This window comes from Hypomesus nipponensis, chromosome 14 (assembly GCF_054491055.1).
Source record: "Hypomesus nipponensis isolate SF chromosome 14, ASM5449105v1, whole genome shotgun sequence".
Lineage (NCBI taxonomy): Eukaryota > Metazoa > Chordata > Actinopteri > Osmeriformes > Osmeridae > Hypomesus > Hypomesus nipponensis.
In genome coordinates this window covers 16607501-16627551 of record NC_140374.1, presented here as the reverse complement: position 1 = coordinate 16627551, position 20051 = coordinate 16607501, and the positions used below count along the sequence as shown (strand labels likewise).

Here is a 20051-nt window from a genome sequence, read left to right as displayed (position 1 = left end):
TTACGGAATCGGGCTAGTAATCAGAAGGTTGCCAGTTCGATTCCCGGCCGTGCCAAATAATGTTGTGTCCATGGGCAAGGCACTTCACCCTACTTGCCTAGGGGGTATGTCCCTGTACTCACTGTAAGTCGCTCTGGATAAGAGCGTCTGCTAAATGTCTAAATGTAAATGTAGTAGTCTATGTGTTTTTCCTGTGCTGCTGCTTCTACAAGCGAGTGTTGACGTGTGGTTCTATTGTGGTCAGGTTTGCGGTGCTGAGAGATCCAGCAGGCTGGCTGAGCGTGAACCCGGTCAGAGGGACGGTCAACACGTCGGCGTCGTTGGACCGCGAGTCGCCGTTCGTCCACGACAACAAGTACACAGCCGTCTTCCTAGCAACAGACAATGGTGAGTGGTGCTCTGGGAAGTTGCGACTTGTTTAAGGACTTGTTTGGCCTGCTTTGGGCTGTCAGTTGTTGGTTTGAAAACAGGCATGACTCTACTTAGTTCTCAGGCTCTGCGTAACACCACTGTGTGTGGCTGACCCTGTGGTAGTCTCACCCTGCCACAGGTTTAATTAACCTTCAGCTGATGAGATGAGATCTCCAGCCCGGTACAGTCAGAGATCAGACGAGATAGGACCTGTCTGGACTTGTTTTTAGACATAAATGGTTCCCTCCTGTGGATCTCTCTCTCTTTCTTTCTCTCCGTGTGTTTCTCTGTCTCTCTGACGAGGGAGCAAGGAGGTTGAGGCATATCTATAATCCGATCTGTGAGGTTCTGTCAGCAGGTGGACACACAGCATTGGAGAGGGACTGAGGCTAGAGCAGTCCTGAAGAGGTGGAGGGGTGGATGAAGTGCAGGAGATTGACAGAGAGAGACAAGAAAGACTGAAAGAGGAGGCGGGGAGAAACAAGACAAAGGGAAGAAAATGTTTAAGGCCCGGTCAAGACTAATCCTATATTTCTTTCTTTATTTTATTGCTTTTACAGTAATGGGCCCTACAGGAAAACTTCCTGTTCTGGTGCTCTATAATAGTACTGCCTGTTGTTCGTCACAATTCTTCTTATTTAACTGTACATCCGTGGTATAAAGTCTACATTTATGAGGTCCGGGCCGTTACTATAGCCTGACGGTAAATCCACTTTTATGAGTGCCGCTTCCGTGTGTGTTAGTGCATGCTTCCCGTGAGGCCAAGATCAGGTTATAGCTCTTCTGTGCGTGTGAAAGTATGTGTGTGTGTCTGTATACACGTCAATCTGTGTGTGTGTGTGTGTGTGTGTGTGTACATCTGACAAAGCAGAACATAAATAGATGCCCTCCTGCACCTGCAGATCCTGCTCTGTCATTGCCAAACTGAAGCAGGCTCTCCTTCTCTTTAGTGTTACAGCATGATTACATGCCTACTGGGTCTTCCAGTGTACCATTGATCTGGGACAGACCGCCCATTGAAAGAAAGAAAGAAAGAAAGAAAGAAAGAAAGAAAGAAAGAAAGAAAGAAAGAAAGAAAGAAAGAAAGAAAAGAGATAGGAAGAGTGAGTGAGAGAGAGACCAAGGATGGACAGAGTAGTTTGAAAGACAGATGATGCGATTGAATGGAAGGGGACTGGAGGAAGGGTTTGTGAGGAGCTGGCAGAACTAGATGGCAGAGCTGGATGACAGCAAGATAAGGAGAGTGATTCCAGAAATGTGTTCTGAATGGATTAAAGAAGGGAGGAGGAGGAAGACAAAGAATAAAAATGTGTCACCCAGTAATCATGGACAGTGGTGGGGTGAGAGGGGAAGTCCGTGAAAAGAGATGGAGAGAGATGGGTCATTGATTGAGTTGTGAAAGGCGGATGTCCCTATTCCGTATTGATTACCAAGCTTCATTTTTGCCATCAGAGAGCGAGAGAAAGACGAAGGCTGAGACAGAAACAGAGACAGAGACAGAAAGAGAGAGACAGAGACAGAGAGAGAGAGAGAGAGAGAGAGAGAGAGAGAGAGAGAGAGAGAGAGAGAGAGAGAGAGAGAGAGAGAGAGAGAAAATGCACACGTTAGACAACACAAACGGAGCAACACAGCATGTGGTCATGAACTTGCTGGCTGCTTCTGAGCTGAAAACCTGTTTCACTGTCTGATTAGAGGGAAGGGGAGGGGAGTGGAGGGGAGGGGAGTGGAGGGGAGGGGGGAAGGGGAGGGGGGGAGGGGAGGGGAGGGGGAGAGGGGATACCCCCCCATAGTTCAGGGGTCACTATTCGTCCTTGCCCCCAGCCTGGCCTTGCAGCCTGGTGAAAGGTTAAGGTCAGGAGGCTTTGTGCTCACACAGCGTGGCAGAGCAATTGCACTACAAACAGCAGAAACAAATGGATCCATTTTATACCCTTTGGTGTGTGAAGTTGCAAGACGCGCTTGAATTGCTGCAACATCAGCTGGTGTGTGCACACGGCATGTGTACAGGTGTGTGTGTGTGTGTGTGTACAGTCAATATGCAGGTGTGTGTGAGAGAGTTGGCATTGGAGTGTATGTTTCTGTGTGTGTGTGAGTCTTAGTGTGTGTCTATTCAGGAATATTAGCTGCTCGTTGTAGTCCTGCTGTTGTGTATTCCCAGGTGGTTCCTAAAGGACCGAAGCTCTGTGAAACATCAGCCTGCACGGTACAGCACAGCGGAAACCTTTCAAATGCACTCACACACAAACACAGGAATAAACACAAACGATTGTGTTTCAAAGTTGGGGGCAGGCTCACTGGAGTGTATGTAAACTCTCATCAGTGGCATGCTGCAGTTGTACACTCTCAGACGCACACACACAACACACATTCAGACAGACTGTGCCCTCATCTCAGATTCCCCACTGAGATATCAGATGTTCTCTTTCATTCCTCCTTGAGAATTTGTTTGTGTGTGTGTGTGTGTGTGCTCTGTGTGCACGCTTGTGTCAGCATCCTGTTTCTGTACAACATGGCCTATAAAAGCAAGAAAACATTAATCCATTATTTACATACAAACGTACATGATCAAATAGGTCTGAATACATTAATACATTAGTACTACCGACATAGAGTAGGAACCAAGTATGGTATCAGAGCTGTTTATGTATGCATGAGAGCAGAGCTTGAGCATGCAGTATAGAGCCACAGGAGAGAGGTGCCGGAGGGGCAAGGTATCCCAGGTCTCAGCATTCAACACCTGTCTGCATATTACCTACAAGAGCAGTCACTCATGTCACAGAGAATCTGGCTGGGTAACACACAGTCAGACACAGAACTGACGCTGAATTGCAAATCATTCACCGGGCATCCCTTTGCCCCTGGTGCTTCTGCTCTCTTCTCATTTCCTCTCCTCCTTTTTTTTCTCCCTCTCCTCCTCAACTCTCCTCTTCTCTCATTTCTCCTCCTCTTCTCTCGTTTCCTCTCCTCGCCACGCCATTCCTCTCCTCATCTTTCTCCTCCTCTCTTCTGTTCTCCTTACCTGCCAGCCCTACTTTTCAGCTCTGCCTAGCCTCATTGCCACGCTAAGTGCTGTGAATGAGCCAGACATGGCGTCCAGTAATGGTCTGTATCATTTACCTGCCCATTCGTCTGTGGGTTCATTTGTTCCGGATGCTTTTGATACAGTGATCTGATGCGCGTCTGTCTGTCTGTCCGTCCTGTCTGCTCAGGACCTCAGGCTCAGTGAGTCAGACACCAGGACAGAAGAAGGGAGATTAGAGACTGAAGGCAGATCTATACTCGGCACAAGGGCGATTCTCTTTGCCTGGAGCCTTATCAGTGATCCTGGTTTGAGGAGGCAGATCAGTGCCGATTCAACAACAGAGGGAAAAATAGACGGAGAAAGAAAGAGAGAGGGAGAGATCATGCGGAGAGAGAAGGAGAGAGAGAGAGAGAGGGAGAGAGAGAGAGAGAGAGAGAGAGAGAGAGAGAGAGAGAGAGAGAGCGAGAGAGAGAGAGAGAGAGAGAGCGAGAGAGAGAGAGAGAGAGAGAGAGAGAGAGAGACAGAAAGAGAGAGAGACAGAGAGAGATGACTGCTGGCATGCTATTAGGTCTGTGACTGGTTCTCCCTGCTAAGTGCAGAGCTGAGTGAGGGCTCTGATTCTATTATTGATGAATCAATGGCTGGCTAATTTGGGATTTGAGACGTTACTTTTAGCAGGCAAAAACACTCTGACAGCCAAAAACCTGCTTGGCATTTCAAACAGGCTGGCTGGCTGATTGGCTTGGAAAGCTGACAGGTTGGTCTACTGAATGGCTAGACAGCTGACTGGCTTGATGGATGGCTGGTTGGTTGGCAGACTTTCTCAACATACACTATCCTGATCCAGCTGGGCAGGTTAATCACAAGACAAGTGTGCTCCTCCTCTCCTGCCAATTAGGGCTGACCCCGGGCCTTGCAGAGCCCGGGGGCAGGTCCAGGGGACCAGGGCAGGTGGAGGGGTGCAGGGCAGTGGGGGGAGGGGGGGCAGAGGGGGGGCAGAGGGGTGGAAAGTCAGAGCAAGGAGGGGATAATGGCACAATAATGGGATATGCTCTGTAACACAGGGGAGATCACAGCCGGATGCTGCCTGGCCTTCTGTTCTCTCCCACATAGTCTCTCCTCAATGCCTCATTACCCTCGACGCTCTCTGCCTGCAATGTGTCTCTCTCGCTCGTTCTGCCTCCTCCAGTCCCTCCCACCATCCGCCCTTCCCGTCATTCTCTCTCTCCCTCTCAGTCCTCTCTCTCTCTTTCACTCTCTCTCTCTCTCTCTCTCTCTCTCTCTCTCTCTCTCTCTCTCTCTCTCTCTCTCTCTCTCTTTCTTGTTTTCTCTCTCCTGTCCACACACACTCCCAGATCCCACTCTTCCTCTCTCTCAATCCCCTCTCTCTCTTTCTCCCTCTCTCCCTACTCCTTTCCAGTTCTCCTGCTGGTTGTTGTTACTCTCTCAAAACCACTCTTGAAAGCCTCGCTCCTTTTATCCCAAGAACAGGAGTGTGCAGCGTAGCAGATGAGCCTTGGTATGGGCAGTCCTCTGTAAGCCACTCTCCACAGAGACGTGAGGACTCAGGAGGTCAGTCTGGGTCGTCTGGGAGGTCAACTATGGCCTCAGCTGTGTGGTGCGTGCTGCAGTGCACATCATTTCAGCCCTCTTTCTCGAGTGTTTCTGAGAGTTTGTGGCCTTCATTGCAGTCCTATTGAGCCAATTATGTTTGATTCAACGAATGTTCATATCACAGCTACTACTCTTACTATGTGATGTTAAAACACACACACACAGGCAGAGACACTGTTTCCCAAGGCTGGTTCTACCAGTCAAATCCTCTTTCACTGCTTTCACACTGAGAGAGGGAGAGAGAAAGAGGACAAAAGCTTTCATCTTATCTTGTCTCTCTCTCACAGTCTCTAACTCTCAGTATGTCATCCTCATGCTTTCTCTCTTTCTCTTTCTCTCTCTCTTTCGCCCTTCCTTCTCTTCCTGGTTAAAAAAGTGTTTTGGTTGTGTCAGAGGCAGGGGGGAGTCAGGCTGTGGGGGGTAAGGGATGAAAGATGGCTGCCGGCAGACAGAGAGACACATCTCATCCTCCTCACTTGTCTCTCATTAGGCAGACCTGGGGACCAATCAGCTGCCTTTGTTCCCTGGGGGGCTTTGCTGTGCTGGTGCACGAGGGCAGGGTGTAAGGGCACGTTCGCCCCAGCATGGAGGGGAGTTCTAAAAGGCCACTGCAATTAAAGACTGATCCGCTTCCTGCTGCATATTCATCAGCTGTGATAAGATTGGTCACATCTGACCTTCACTTCCTCCTGTGCTACCTTGTCCTTCCTGTTGTGATAGATGCAGAAGATGTTCTTGACAGCGTGTGGACCCCCGGCCTGTTTCAAGAGCATTATGGATTAATGATTAAATCACATAATCAACTCAGTAGAAATGATCAATGATGAAAAATACATATTACAGAAAAACAAGTGAATATTGCACATTGGAAATTCTAAACACATAATGCTTGGTAAATAATTGTGTCAGCTGTAGGCGGTCACAACACAGCCAACAGTAATGCTGCTTGCTGCCTGAAGTTACTTTAGGCCTCATCAATATTCTTCTTGGTACTGTTACATGAAGTACCAGTCTGACTGACAGCCTAACTCGATCTTCATACTAATTGGTCAAGCTACCAGAGCACCTGGCCCTCTTCAACGCCCTCCCCAAAGCCATCTCTCTCAATAACATCCTCCTCTCGCAGGATCGGCCGATTGGCTGGACTCATTTAAAACAATGATCAGCCAATCAGACTGTTATGGCAGGTGGATTGTCTTTCATGTCGCTGTGGGAGACGGGGCCTGTGAGTGATGGGAGGGAGGACTGTATAAGGACTAAATTAGACGGGCTCAGTCACTGTGTTCCTACAGCAGTCTGAAGGCTCATTCACTGTGTTCCTACGGCAGTCTGAAGGCTCATTCGCTGTGTTCCTACAGCAGACTGAAGGCTCAGCCACTGTGTTCCTACAGCAGTCTGAAGGCTCAGCCACAGTGTGTAGGTGTATGTTCCTTATCTGACTTCCTGTCGTTATCTCCCTCTCTACCTGTTTTTACTCTCTGTTCTCTCACCTGCAAATCCTCCTTTCTCCACTCCTCTCTCCTTCACACCTGGAGGCAATCTCTCCATTCTCACCCCACCACCCCTCCTCCCTCCCTCCCCATTCCCTGCCTCTTTTTCTCTCACACATTTGCCTTTCCCCTCCCTCCCTCTCTCCCCTGGTTCCTTCCTGTAGGTATTACACATCTCTGTTCCATCTGTGAATTAGTTTGCGAGGCACCTGGGCTGTGGTGTTATCTGCCCTGAAACTTTCTAGAACAACCCCCTTCTCCTCCCTCCCTCGCTTTGCTTTTCTCATTGTTTTTGTTTCATTTCTCTTCATCAGTTGCTCTTCGCAGGGGTCCACACTCAAGCTAATGGATGCCACGATGAAAACGAAAATGAATGTGTCCAAATACACTCATACATGCGCACACACACACACACACTCAGACATGCACTCACATGCACACATATACACACACACACACACACTTAGACACAGACACACACACACACACTCAAAGACACACACACCTGCCTGGAGCATCTTGGGGCTGTCCAGACTGGCATCTATAGTGACAGATGGTTTGAGGGAGAACAATTCCACTTTTTCCACTTTTCTGTTGTTTTTCTATTGCTCAGAAATTGCTGTTCAATGCCCCTCCTCACCTTACCTCCTACTGTTCACATGAAAGGAACAGAAGAAGTAGATTATGGATTACAGCACCATACTGTGCTGTGGCAGAGATTGGTGCTTTTACTGTAAGACTGCTGCCAATCACAACCCTGTTTCTGTGTGTGTGTGTGTGTGTGTGTTTGTACGTGTGTGTGTGTGTGTGTGTGTGTACGTGTGTGCATACGTGTCAGAGTAGTCAAAAGGAAAACCTGATAACACTCCTTTTTTGTCTTTCCCCCTTTCTTCCTTTATTTCTTTCTCTGATCCATCTCTCTCTGAGGGAGAATCATGCAGCCGTTTGTCCAGAGCACGCCTTCTGAATCAGACAGCAACAATTAGAACACGCAGTGTTGGGTCCCTGGGAGCTATTCTGATCCTGGGAAGTGACACCCAGGGCCCTGTAATGGTGTGATAACACTGAGAGAGGGAGAGAGGGAGAGGGAGAGGGAGAGGGAGAGGGAGAGGGAGAGGGAGAGGGAGAGGGAGAGGGAGAGGGAGAGGGAGAGGGAGAGGGAGAGGGAGAGAGAGAGAGAGAGAGAGAGAGAGAGAGAGAGAGAGAGAGAGAGAGAGAGAGAGAGAGAGAGAGAGAGAGAGAAAGAGAGAGAGAGAGAGAGAGAAAGAGAGAGAGAGAGAGAGAGAGAGAGAAAGAGAGCACACATGTGAAAACGGGGCGGGGGAGAGGGGAGAGTACAGTGGATTGATTCCGATTCCTGCTCAGACAGAAAGATAGACTGAAAGACAGAGACACCGACAGACTAGGAGACCGAGGTAGACAGGCAGACCGACACAGCTCCACTAGTCCAGCGACAGATAGGGTACGTAAGCACCCTGTGACACACGTAAGGGATATTAAAAGAGAGCCATGCCGATATTCCGGTCAATATCCTCATTGTACTTGGCATCAAAGCTGATTTCTCATATCTGAGGGTCAGGCGAGTTCACCGGTCTAAAAGTGGTGATGCAGTTATTGAGGAGACGCTTTTGCCCCTCAGGCGAGCCTTTTATAGAGCATGTTTGGCTGCGCTATCACTCAAACCCACGAGCGGGCTGCCGCAGGTGCGGGGAGAGAGGAGCAGCAGAGCGGAGGTGGGGCTCGGCGTGGGCTGAGGGTTTTTTTTTATGGAAGTCAAAAGGAGGACGATCATACTTCAGGCAGGTGAAGTGAGGAATAAACTGGACCACTTCACCCGAGCTCCACAGCCGCTCTCAGCCTTCCCACGCAGACAGGCGGGAGGGGCTTGGGGGGGGGGGGGGGGGGTGCATGCGGACCGTGCCAGTGCTGGGGGAGGAGCAGAATAAAGAGGAAGAGTGGATTAAGCGGGAGGAGGAGGAGGAGAGGGAGAAGGGGGAGGAGGAAAAACCGAGTGATTAGGAGAGGGAGCCTGCACGTATAAACCCCATCAGAAGACAAATGTCTTCATTAAGCTGTAGCCAAGCACAGCGTCTGCTTGGCTCAACAACAAACAGGGGACATTTACATCTCTTCCCCGACATCATTCTTCTCTGAAGGAAAAGGCGAGAGGGAGGAGGAGGAGGAGTAGCAAGAGAGACGAAGAGAAGGAGACAAAGGGAAATAGGGAGGAGAAGGAAGTGCAGAAGGACAATGCATTCTCATACCTATATTGTGAATGAAACAACACATTTCATGGAGGTTTGACTATCGAAGCATGTCAATAAAAGAGCTAACCCTGAGGATTTTGTTTGCCTGTGTCGTTTCTTGAATATAAACTGAAGTTCAACAGCAGAAAATGTGCCTCTGTTGTACAACTAAACAACTTGATCATGGTGATTACACCACATTCTCTGTATTCTTTCTTTCAGGCTGTAAACAAATTTTACACTAGAACAAATTGCTTGAGTGCTTTGCAAATCGCTAAGAAACATGCTTCTTTCACGTGATTTTTCTTTTTGTCCTCTTCCTTTATTTCTGTTTGTGTTTGTTTGTCTGCTCAGAGCGAGCATCTTTTGTATCAAGTCTCCCATAAAACACACACACACCTCCTCTTCTGGATGAAGCACATTCTGCTGGGGGGCTGGAGCCCCCCCAAAAGTTTCATAAGCCCCACCCAAAAAATTATTATAAAAAAAATAATATTTTGTATTTTTTTATTTTGTATTTTTCTTTTATATTTTAAATCTAAATGTGTTCATTTCTCTTCCTAAAACCCACTAGAGGACACTATTTAAAAGGATATTTTCTTCTGGGGGAACATGCCCCCCGATCCCCCTAGTTTTGCTGGGTCACAGGAAAAATAATAGGTTTCATCTAGGGGCTTAGCCCCCCCAAAAGTGTGAACCCAGATTCTCCCCTGCTTCGGCAGGATGCATCAACAGACTGTGTCCTAGCATGGATCAAGGACAGCACTGCTACCGTCCACACCTGATGTGTGTGTGCACGTGTTTTCATGTTAGTCAGTGCTAGTCTGTGTGAGCAGCCATGCATTCCCCCAACCCCTTCTGGCACTGTGTGCATTGTTGATTATGTAGTTGATATTGACCATATCTCGTTCCATCTTACCTCCCAGAGAGTTTACGTGTCTGAGAACCCCATCTTTAGTTTGATGCGATTGTTAGGAGCAGTGTGACGGTGTCCTTTTAGCAATGTTTACAGGGCCTCTCCCTTTATTTCACCTCATAAGCTGTTTCCCCTGCTAAGACACTCTGCAGGGGACTGCAGTGAAAGTGTGAGAGATAGGGAGAGAGTGGGAAGAAAAGCAAGTGAGAGTTTTATTTCAAACACTTGACATTTATGACACATCTGTCCGCATTTTCCTTCCTTTTTCTTTCATTTTCCCCTCCCACCCAGCCTCCGTCTCGCTTTGAAAAGGTGAGAAAGACGACCAGCTAATTACTCATCTGGTTGTCGTGGGGTTGATTAATAAACAATCCTCCAGGGCTGTTTGAGAGAGCTGACAGGTTTTCAAAAACCTCTAATCTGGCAGAAGCAGAGTTGACACCCAGCAGACCAGCAACGCTGACTTTCCTAGACCCAGACAGGTGGAATCTCCCACAGGTCCATCGCCATCCCCGTGACTCACGTCTCCCAAAAAGAGCCCTGCCTCTTCATCTCCTTCTGCTCTCTGTGACCTTCAGCAAGGCTTTTTGAGAGGAAGAGGGGGAAGGTCGGTCCACTCAATGGAGGGTCTAGAGAACCCTATGAAGGCTCCTGGGTTCGAGTGAAGACAAAATAATAGAGTGGGAAAGTGAAAGAGAAGCGTAAAGTACAGGTATCCTTATCCGCATTGTCCTCATGACTTGATTTGGATCGACTTGACCTGGGCCTTGTAGTTTTCCTCAAGGCTGACCGTCAGCCAGGGAGCAGTGACTGGTCCTAACACTGCTGTCCCACTGACTCACGCTGTGGTGTGTGTGTTCACAGGCAGCCCTCCAGCCACTGGCACAGGCACGCTGATCATCACCCTGGAGGATTACAACGACAACGCCCCCTACTTGTTCCCGTCGGTAGCGCGGGTGTGTGAGGACGCCAAGGACATGAGCGTTGTGGTGGTGGGGGGCCGGGACAAAGACGTCTACCCCAACGCAGGACCCTTCAAGATCGAGCTGGGGAAGCAGCCTGGACTGGAGAAGACATGGAAGGTCTCCAGGGTCAACAGTCAGTACAACTACGTATATTCACAGTGATGGTTTGGTCGGTGCTTTACCGACAAAAACTATTGTTAATATTTCCATTGTATCGTAATTGATCGGTCCATACCCCTGCTTCCATGAGAAAAACGACATGTATACGTATACAACTCTATACATTTGCCTTCCTTTAGCGAGTCCTTTTTACATCTTCATACTGCTGCCATGGGGGTGAGGGTGTATATGTGGGGGGCTAGGGAATAGAGAGGTGGATGGAGAAGCAAAGGTGTCAGAGGAAAGAAGGACAGATGGAAAAAGGAGAAAGTTAGACAAATGGACCCAGTGTCTGATAGAGGTAAAGAGGCAGCCAAGACATCGATTGTCGGTGTTTCTATCTGTGTGTGTGTGTTTGTGTGTGTCTGTTTGTTTGTGTGTGTGTGTGTGTGTGTCTGTTTGTTTGCGTGTGCGTGTTTGTGTGTGAGAGAGAGTGTGTGTGTGTATGCACTGCCTCTGCCCTGTTAGTTTGATTGACAAGGCCAGGCTGTATCCTGTACAGAGGTATTACCTGTGAGTGACAGGGGGGAGAAGGTGAGACAGTCTTCAATCAAACTAGCAGGGAGAGAGCTAGATAGGGCCGAGAAGGAGACTGTTTCCCAAGAAATGGATATATGCCAGCCGTTATCATTCCTGCCATGACTTCTTTGTGTGTGTGCGTGTGTGTGTGTGTGTGTGTGTGTGTGTGTGTGTGTGTGTGTGTGTGTGTGTGAACATGTATTTCCTTGTCCCGTTCTACTTGCTGTGTGTAAACAATATGTTGCAGTGTATTGGCATGACGATTTCTGGTCATTTTAACACGCCTGTTCATTTTGTGGTTCACCTTTGTCTCTACTTTATTGAGCAATGTGCAATGTGTCATTGCATGAACATCATGTACTTAGCAACCTGTCCTTGGTCCTACTATAATAATGATAGACATCATTTAAACATGACAAAACACTCCCCACGCTTGCATATTATCCCAGCTAACCTGTGTGTTCCGCCTCCCCAGACACACACTCCCAGGTGGTGTTGCTACACAGTCTGAAGAGAGCCAACTACAACCTGCCCCTGGTGGTGACGGACTCAGGCATGCCCCCGCTCACCAACCACACGGAGGTCAAGGTTCAGGTGTGCACCTGCAGGAAGACCTGGATGGATTGCAGCGCTGCAGACTCCCTCAGCTCTGCCCACCATCTCTTCCTCCTCACCCTGCTGCTTCTCACCGCCACCTGTGAGTACAGGCTCCGCCCACCCACATGGCACGCCTCCATCCTCTGTGTGCTTTGATTGGTGCAGGTTGAGGACAAATTTCCTTTCACTTGAGCTAGCTTGGTTGTTTGGGTAAATTCACAAGTACTGGACCAGGGACTAGCGGGTAGTATTTGTGTAATCACACAAAACATTAGTTTTACCACATTATATAACCATTCTTCCTAGTATCTGTATGTGTGTGTGTGTGTGTGTGGGGGGGGGGGGGGGGGGGGGCAACCCGTCCCAAGCCTGCAGGCTTCCCAGGGACCCCTGTTGGGATGCACGTCTGTATATCTCATTGATACCATTAGTGTTCACATGAATCATTTATCCTCTCTACAACCCACATAATGAAGCAGCAGTTTGCAGAAGAGAAGCACAATATTGAGATATTTTGGTTTGGGGCTGTTTGGGACTGTCTGGAGAGGGGAGGAACGAAACAAGGGAGGGATGTTCATGTGAAAGTCAAGTCACAAAGTGACTTGAAGTGTTGAAGAAATTGTTGAAGAAAGTGTTGAAGCCTGTAGCCCCACTGAGACTGTGGTCTTTGTGTTCTTTCTCTCAAACTCTCTATCTTTATCACTCATTATCTCTGGTTCTGTTTTATCAGTCAGTATTCTCCCCTCATGAGAACGAGCTCTGTTCTTATCTTTTCCTTCCTCATTTTCTCTACACATCTGTGTATCTTACCATCGTGCTCTATCTATTTTGCCTGTATCTCTCTATCTTTCCCTTTTTTCATCTGTCTGTTTGTATCTCTTTCTTGCCTTTTACACTCTCTCTCCTTTCCCCTCTCGCTCTCTCTTTCCTCTTTGTTACTATCTGTGTGATAATACGGTGTGTGTGAATAAACAGTATGGGCACAGCCAAAGTGTTAATTGGTAGACCCACAAGCAGGCTTTATTCTTTGTCCATGGAATCTGTCCTTCTGTTTCAATTCAGGCTTCATTAATCTGCTGAACAATACTGTACTTTGATTGGCTGACATGTCATTCTGCAGCCTGAAAGTAGATAATTTAGATGTCACTGAATGCTGAACTTTTTATTTCACAAAATTTGAAATAAAACTTTGAAGTTTTGAAGGGCTGATGTATTTTGCTAACCATGCTATGGTCATCTTGGTGAAAAGGATTTGAAGAACTGTTAGAAAAGATGAATTGTTTTAAATTCAAACTAAGGCCATGCCTCCAGGCTTCCCACTACTACAGCCTTTCAAAGAACGACTAGCCAACCTGATGTAACTCAGAGCTGTCAATAACTCATCAACTCTCACTTACTGACGCTGATTGACAGTGACTACAGATTATTTTTTACTGCCAATTGTCTGGTGATTGTCCTAAGGTGTTTTCCAGTACACAGGTATTACACATGTTAATACTGTAGGTCAACTGTTCTAAATCAAACATCACAAAACACCTGGTTTGTGCATCGACTGAGTTACGGCTGTGGCGGTCAGTTGAATTTCCCTTCCTTTGAGGTGTTCACAAGCCATGACTCAGCGCACAAACCGCAGCATTTTTTTTAAAGAAAAAGAATAGTAGTATTCAGTCCCCAAAGGCAGAGAGTAGTTTGGATGAGAGAGAAAGAGAGAGGATAAGAGACCGAGAGAGGGAGGGGAGAGGGCGGGGGGGGGGGGGGGGAGAGACGGAGAACGAGAGGGAGGTGAGAGATAGGGAGACCGAAGCTGATAACCGAGGAGTGGTAATCTGTGTGTGTGTGTCCAGTGGGAACCAACGGGCCACTGAGGTCCAGGAGTATCAGAGGCAGGACAGCCGCTACACTCGCCCAGAGAGATGGCTTCTGTCTGGGCTGCTCTCTGAGGCGCTGGGGGGGAGGGAGATGGAGGCCGCTGATCAGACTTGCGCATACTCAAACAGGCAGGCTGGGGAGGCAGAGGGGCGAGGGGCTCTCATTTCAATTCCCTTATCTCACGCCTGACCCCTGACCGCTGCTGAGGGGGGAGAAAGGGGAGCACTCCCGGCGAGTGACAGAGGTGTGTGGAGATTACACAGCCTGTTCTACACACCCGGCGCTACGCACACACATACTGTTCACACACACATGTGCACAAAGATTCTCCCACATGGTCACACTTTGTTCACCCACATTGTGTGTGGGGTGTGTGTGGTGCAGAGGTGTGTGCATGTGTGTGTACACCTAATCTCCACATACCTTTCTTCTTTGGTGAGTGTTCTGGCACAGGCCTCCAGCTCTCTCTATAATGAAGGCCAGTGTCTACCAATGGAATAAGGACGCATTCCACACAGATACAAGAAAACCAATTAACGTTCACCCTTAGCACATTCACGCACATACGCACATTGGCATCCAGCTGAGGCTGTGCGTGTCATTCTGTTTGTGTGTGTGTGTGTGTGTGTTATGAAAGGGGGGAATTTCAGCACAGAGTTGGAGTTTGGAAGTGCACGGACCCCCCTCACTGCAACCCAGCTGAGACAGCTGCACCATCAGTCTACCTCCCCAAGCATTCAGCTTTGTCTTGCCCTCTCTCTCTCCATCTTCCTCTCCCTTTCTTCCTCCCTCGCCCATGATCTCTCTGTCTTTCTCTCTCTCTGACCTTCTCTCTCTGTCTCTCTCGTCGTCTCTCTCGTTGTCTCTCTCTGTCTCGGTCTGTCTCTCTGGCTCCCTCTTCGTCTCTCTCTCGCCCTCGTTCTCCCTGTCTCTTTCCCTCTTGCTCACGTTACTTTCTCACACACACATACACGCACCCACCCACGTTTTGCAACGCTGTGGAAAATCCATATCCTCAGCTGCACGCCAGAGCTCAGCCCCTGTCGCCGGTTTCAAGGATAAAGCACTCCTCTGGGGTAACTCCTGCAGACCTTTAAATAATGCATGGTGGTCTGGAGGCTGGAGAGCATGTAGAGGGAGCACTCGGAGTCCTGTGTTCAGACCTGCCTTTACTGCAGTTCAACTCCCAGCCAAATCCTCCAGCCTTACGGTCCCACACACAGACACGAATACAAACAAGCAGACTCACTTACGCAGTCCGTCACACACACACACACACACACACACACACGGTCTCCGAGGCCTGAGGTCCGACCTGAGACGCTGCTGCTCTACCTGTGATAACAGTACTCAATTAGACTTGCAGTAGGGAGTTTGTAATTAATGCAGTTTGTGTGTGTGTGTTTATGTGCATGTGTGCGTGCGCGTGTGAACAAGCTTAAAGGTACATTGTTAATTGTAACAATAAGCTCCTCCAAATGTTTAAAGCAGAGTTGACCACTGTGTGTGTGTGTGTGTGTGTGTGTGTGTGTGTGTGTCTGTGCATGTTTGTGAGAGTGAAGTAACGTGTATGTGGGCATGTGGTGTGTGAGGCATTATCTCACCCTTCCAGGTTGTGTAAAGCCAGAGTTGGGGATTCTAGTATATGGTGTTTGGGCTGGGGTAGATGGGCAGTATGTAAATAGAGCTGTTTTTCCACATGAGCTGTGCTGAGGGCAGTCCTGGCCTTTTGAGATTAATACTGTGTCTCTCCCTGTGTGTGTGTGTGTGTGTGTGTGTGTGTGTGTGCGTGTGTGTGTGCGTGCCTACTGTAACTATGTGTGGGGCTTATGGGACAAACATATGTGAGGGGAGGTGATAAAATGAAAGGCATGGGTGAACGGCTACTGCATTTAACAAGCTGACATTTCCCTCTGTATCTCTCTCTCTCTTTTCGCTTTCTCTCTTTTCTCGCTCGCTCTCTCTCTCTCTCTCCCTTCTCTCTCTCTCTCCATGTCTCTCTGCCTGAGACATTGCTGCAGCATCGCCTCACAAGGCATCTGGCTTAGTCCCATGCTTACTCTTTGTCACTGTTGGTCTCTCTCTCCACCCCTTTCTCTCCCTCCTTCTCTCTCTCCCACCCCCCTCTCTTTCTTTCACTCTCTCTTTCTCTCTCTTTAGCACACACACACACACTGTGAAGTCTTAGGGGTCGGCTTACTTCCTTCAGTCCCTCGTTCAGCTTGGCCTGTCCAGCGGCACTGCCCCTCTCGAAGACACAGTCACAGTAATGACTGTGGACCACTGCATGTACTGTAGAATAACACGACCACTGCCACCCATTTACAATGTATATTATACATGTATACACAATACATACTGCTGAAAAAGTTGCAATGGTTTCAGTATACGATTTAATTTAAAAGTCTGGATGAGTACACAATATCCTTTCATAAACAAAGACACACACACACACACACATGCACGCACATGCCATCCCTCCACTCTGATCCCTATTTCTGCCTCGACAGCCACTTTCCTCACTCTAATCCATTCAGTTACAGCAGAGACATTTAGGAGACAGTTAGACAAGAGATCCCTCTAAACTATTAAAACACATCACACACACACACTAATACATAAACCACATTTCAGGCTTACAGTAATACCGTTGTTTTGTCTGAACAGCCATGACACACCTGTGAGTCTCTCTCGTCCAATTAGGAGGCAGAGCGGCGTCTCCTCTCCTCCCGGGTGTTAAACACACTTCCTGTTCCTGCAGAGCAGCTTGTAATGCTTGATAACACTTGACATTTTGAAAGGCATTTTGTGTTTTTGCACATTTTGATTGGTACACGGCAGATCGGTCTGAAAGTTCTAAAGAGGAAATGGTTTCCTTGACTTTATCCACAGCGAGGTTTTGTTTGAGTTCCTGTCTTTGATGAGGTGGGCGGTGGGGGTTGAGGAGGGCCATTGTGAGCAGCTATATGATTTGACTTTCAAACGAGAAACTGGTCTGTGCTGCACTAAATATTGGATGTGAACCACCATATGCTGCATGACTCGGGTCGTGGACACCCTGACGTCGAGTAAGGACACGGGGGGGCGGAGGCAAGGATGGAGGGATGAAAAAGGGAGGGCTGAAGAGAGCGTTCCTCCTCTCCCAACTTCTATCACTCCCCCTGTTATGGTAGTCTTCAGCTGCTGCCTCTTGGGGAGAACTGAGGTGAAAGGATTCTGCATGTATTCAGATAATGGGAGTCAGATGGCTGAGGGGTTAGGGAACCGGGCTAGTAATCTGAAGGTTGCCAGATCGATTCCCGCCCTTGCCAAAAGGATGTTGTGTCCTTGGGCAAGGCACTTCACCCTACTTGCCTCGGGGGGAATGTCCCTGTACTTACTATAAGTCGCTCTGGATAAGAACGTGTGCTAAATGACTAAATGTATTCATGTCAAGGCCTTGAGTTGTTGGCCAGAGCAAGGCTGTTCTGTGTCCAGGCCTGCCGGAGATGTCCAGGGTGCGTAGGAGCGGGAGGCTGCTGTGTGACCAAGGCCAGGTTAGAGCTGTAGACTCGTCGCATATTTGTAAAACAGATCTAAGGCCAGAGAGCCTTAGCTGGGCATCGGAGAGATGTTCAACTTTCATATCCTGTTTTACAATTAGTTAGGTCCTCACACTTTATAAGATGTTGTGGAAGAACAACAACAAAGAGAAACAGAGAGATGGAGACAGAGGGGGAAAAAAAATCGATATTTCCCTCCATAACATATTCCCCCTATTGAATCAGACACGCTTCGATCGCTTCAGGATTTCTTGAAGTCTACAGGCCAATTCATTTCAGAATGTCTGGAGGAATTACATTTCACATTTCTCAAAAAAAATTCTCCCTAATCTGGTTTGGAGGACACAGTGGAAGAGGTGGAAAGGGAGAGGAAGGGATGGAGAGAGATGGAGAGAGGGAGGGAGGGAGGGAGGGAGGGAGGGAGGGAGGGAGGGAGGGAGGGAGGGAGGGAGGGAGGGAGGGAGGGAGGGAGGGAGGGAGGGAGGGAGGGAGGGAGGGAGGGAGGGAGGGAGGGAGGGAGGGAGGGAGGGAGGGAGGGAGGGAGGGAGGGAGGGAGGGATAATTGTAAAGAAAAGAGAAACATATTACGTGTCACCAGTTTGGATGAAAGACTGCGAGTCTGACATTGACTGCAGCAGTTCCAGAAGACAACAGAGACTGAAACCAGCAGAGCAGAGCTGTTCCCTGTACACTCACTTCAACTGAGAAATTAGGAGAGAACAAGAACAAGATAGAATGTGTGTGAGAGAGAGTGAGAGAGAGAGAGAGAGAGAGAGAGAGAGTGAGAGAGAGAGAGAGAGAGAGAGAGAGGGAGAGAGAGAGAGAGTGAGAGAGAGAGAGAGGGAGAGAGAGAGAGAGAGGGGGGGGGGGGGATGTCCACTACGACAAGTCAGACTAATGGATACTGGGCCAAAAGAAAGATATGTGAGAGACACCAACTGCTGGATCGATAACTTCATACAGCATCATATTTTATATAACGTGTGCGTGTGTGCGTGTATGCGTGTGTCTGTGATACACACCACCACTTACAAAAAAGTTTATAAACTGACACTCTACAACAGGAGTTGAGGGAGGTATAGAGGACACACCATTATCAGGTTCCAGAGACATTATTACCAGCTCTCTGGCCAGTCCCTCCGGTCTCCCTGGTCTATCTAAAAGTGGACCAAGGGTGTGTATTTATACCTCTCCTCCTCTCTTCCTTGAATCTGTGATGCTCAGATACCCAACAGCTGTCTACAGTAATTGATTGCAATTGATCTGTGTTGAAGATGTCCTTGACGATCTGTTTAATCTTCTCTCTCTGTCCCTCTCGTTCTCTGCCTTTTCTCTCCCCTTGTCTGTCATGTTCCCGCCCTTACCTTCTCCTCCACCACTTCTTCCTCCTTTCCTCCGCCTCCTCACCTCCTCCTCTCCTCTCTCATTTTCCCCTCCTCCTCCTCCTCTTGTCCTTCGCCTCCTTTTGAACAGGCCTGTAAATTGAGCTGAATCCTCCTGTAGTCTCCTTGAAGCATCTCCCTCACAGCACCCCGGCTTAGGAGAGACAAAGGGAAGAAGACCACCACAACAACAAAACAGCAACAAACAAATAAACATATGAACACAATCCTGATAGGCACCTGAAACGTGCCCCAAGATTATTCCGCCCACCAACTTCCCCTCCTTTCCTCCCCTTCCCTCCCTCCCAAACCTCCCTCCCTCTCCTCTCTCCCCTCCCTTCCTTGTCCCCCCATCCTCCCACACCTTCCTTCTACTCTCCTCCCTCCTCCTCTCCCTCTCTTTGTGTAATTTCTTTCACGACTCCCTTCCTCCCTCTGTCTAGGAATTTGGAAAACGTAGTCTCGTCCTCAGCTTCTCTCGTTCTCTTTCTTTCTCTTTCTCTCCTTTCTCTCTGGTCCCCGCCTCTCCTTGGGATCCCCTCACAGCTATCTTAACCCATAGTAGGCCCCAACACGCACACGCACGCACTCCCCACCACCACCACCCTACAACTCACATCCCGCCTCCCAACACCTCCAGGATGGCCGTCCCCTGACCCTCCACCACCTATTCCTCAAAGATGGCTAACCCCCAACCCCGTACCCCGAACCCCGAACCCCCCGCACCCTCCTCCCAGCCTGCTACCCCCCATCCCTCTCTGTGGACTGCACCATGGGCGTCTTCTCCAGAGTGGAGTCTCTCCTAGGGCAGGAAACCCTGAACAGACGGAGATACCAGCCAGCTGGGAAGAACCCGCACATTGAGTTTTTGATGTATTTCTTTATTTTCTCGTCACAGATGACTGTGTTTGAATCTTGTTTCCTTCTGTAATGGGAAAGAAAAAAGGCTGTTTTTTCTGTCTGCAGTGGTCGTGGTCTTTTAGGACAAAGGTGGTAGCCATAAGCCTTCAAGTCAGAGTTCTTTCTTTGACTTGTTTTTGTTTGTATTGCATTAGTTGTCATGGAGTGGAATAAAATATATCTTTATAGTAATGGTGTGAACCTTAAAAAAAAGTACACAACATATATTTTATTTTTTACCATTGTACAAATATACTGATTAACTTATGTACTGCAAACTCCTGGAGTATTGCCCCCAAACAAAGAGAAAAGTAAAACATGGTACATTTTTGTGATCTTTAGGCACTATTTCTAATGTTATCAGTGTGTTTACTATTTTTACTGTAACATCTATTCATTTGGAGACTTGGATTCATTGA

At 48.4% G+C, this 20051-nt stretch overlaps 1 protein-coding gene across 2 annotated transcripts in view; it reads left to right on the top strand.

The window, feature by feature from the left end:
- Positions 1-20051, top strand: part of cdh13 (cadherin 13, H-cadherin (heart)) — a 189141-nt gene that overhangs the window by 168795 nt on the left and 295 nt on the right. The window contains exons 11-14 of one of the 2 annotated variants that reach the window (XM_084673081.1): positions 245-387; positions 10564-10797; positions 11818-12039; positions 18824-20051. The exon at positions 18824-20051 is cut by the window's right edge and continues 295 nt beyond it. In XM_084673081.1, the coding sequence (XP_084529207.1) occupies positions 245-387; positions 10564-10797; positions 11818-12039; positions 18824-18831 (607 nt within the window). In that variant the 3' untranslated portion in view covers positions 18832-20051. Of the gene's footprint in view, positions 1-244; positions 388-2569; positions 2668-10563; positions 10798-11817; positions 12040-18823 lie in introns of those variants that run through there. The other variant, XM_084673082.1, reaches the window with a different exon arrangement.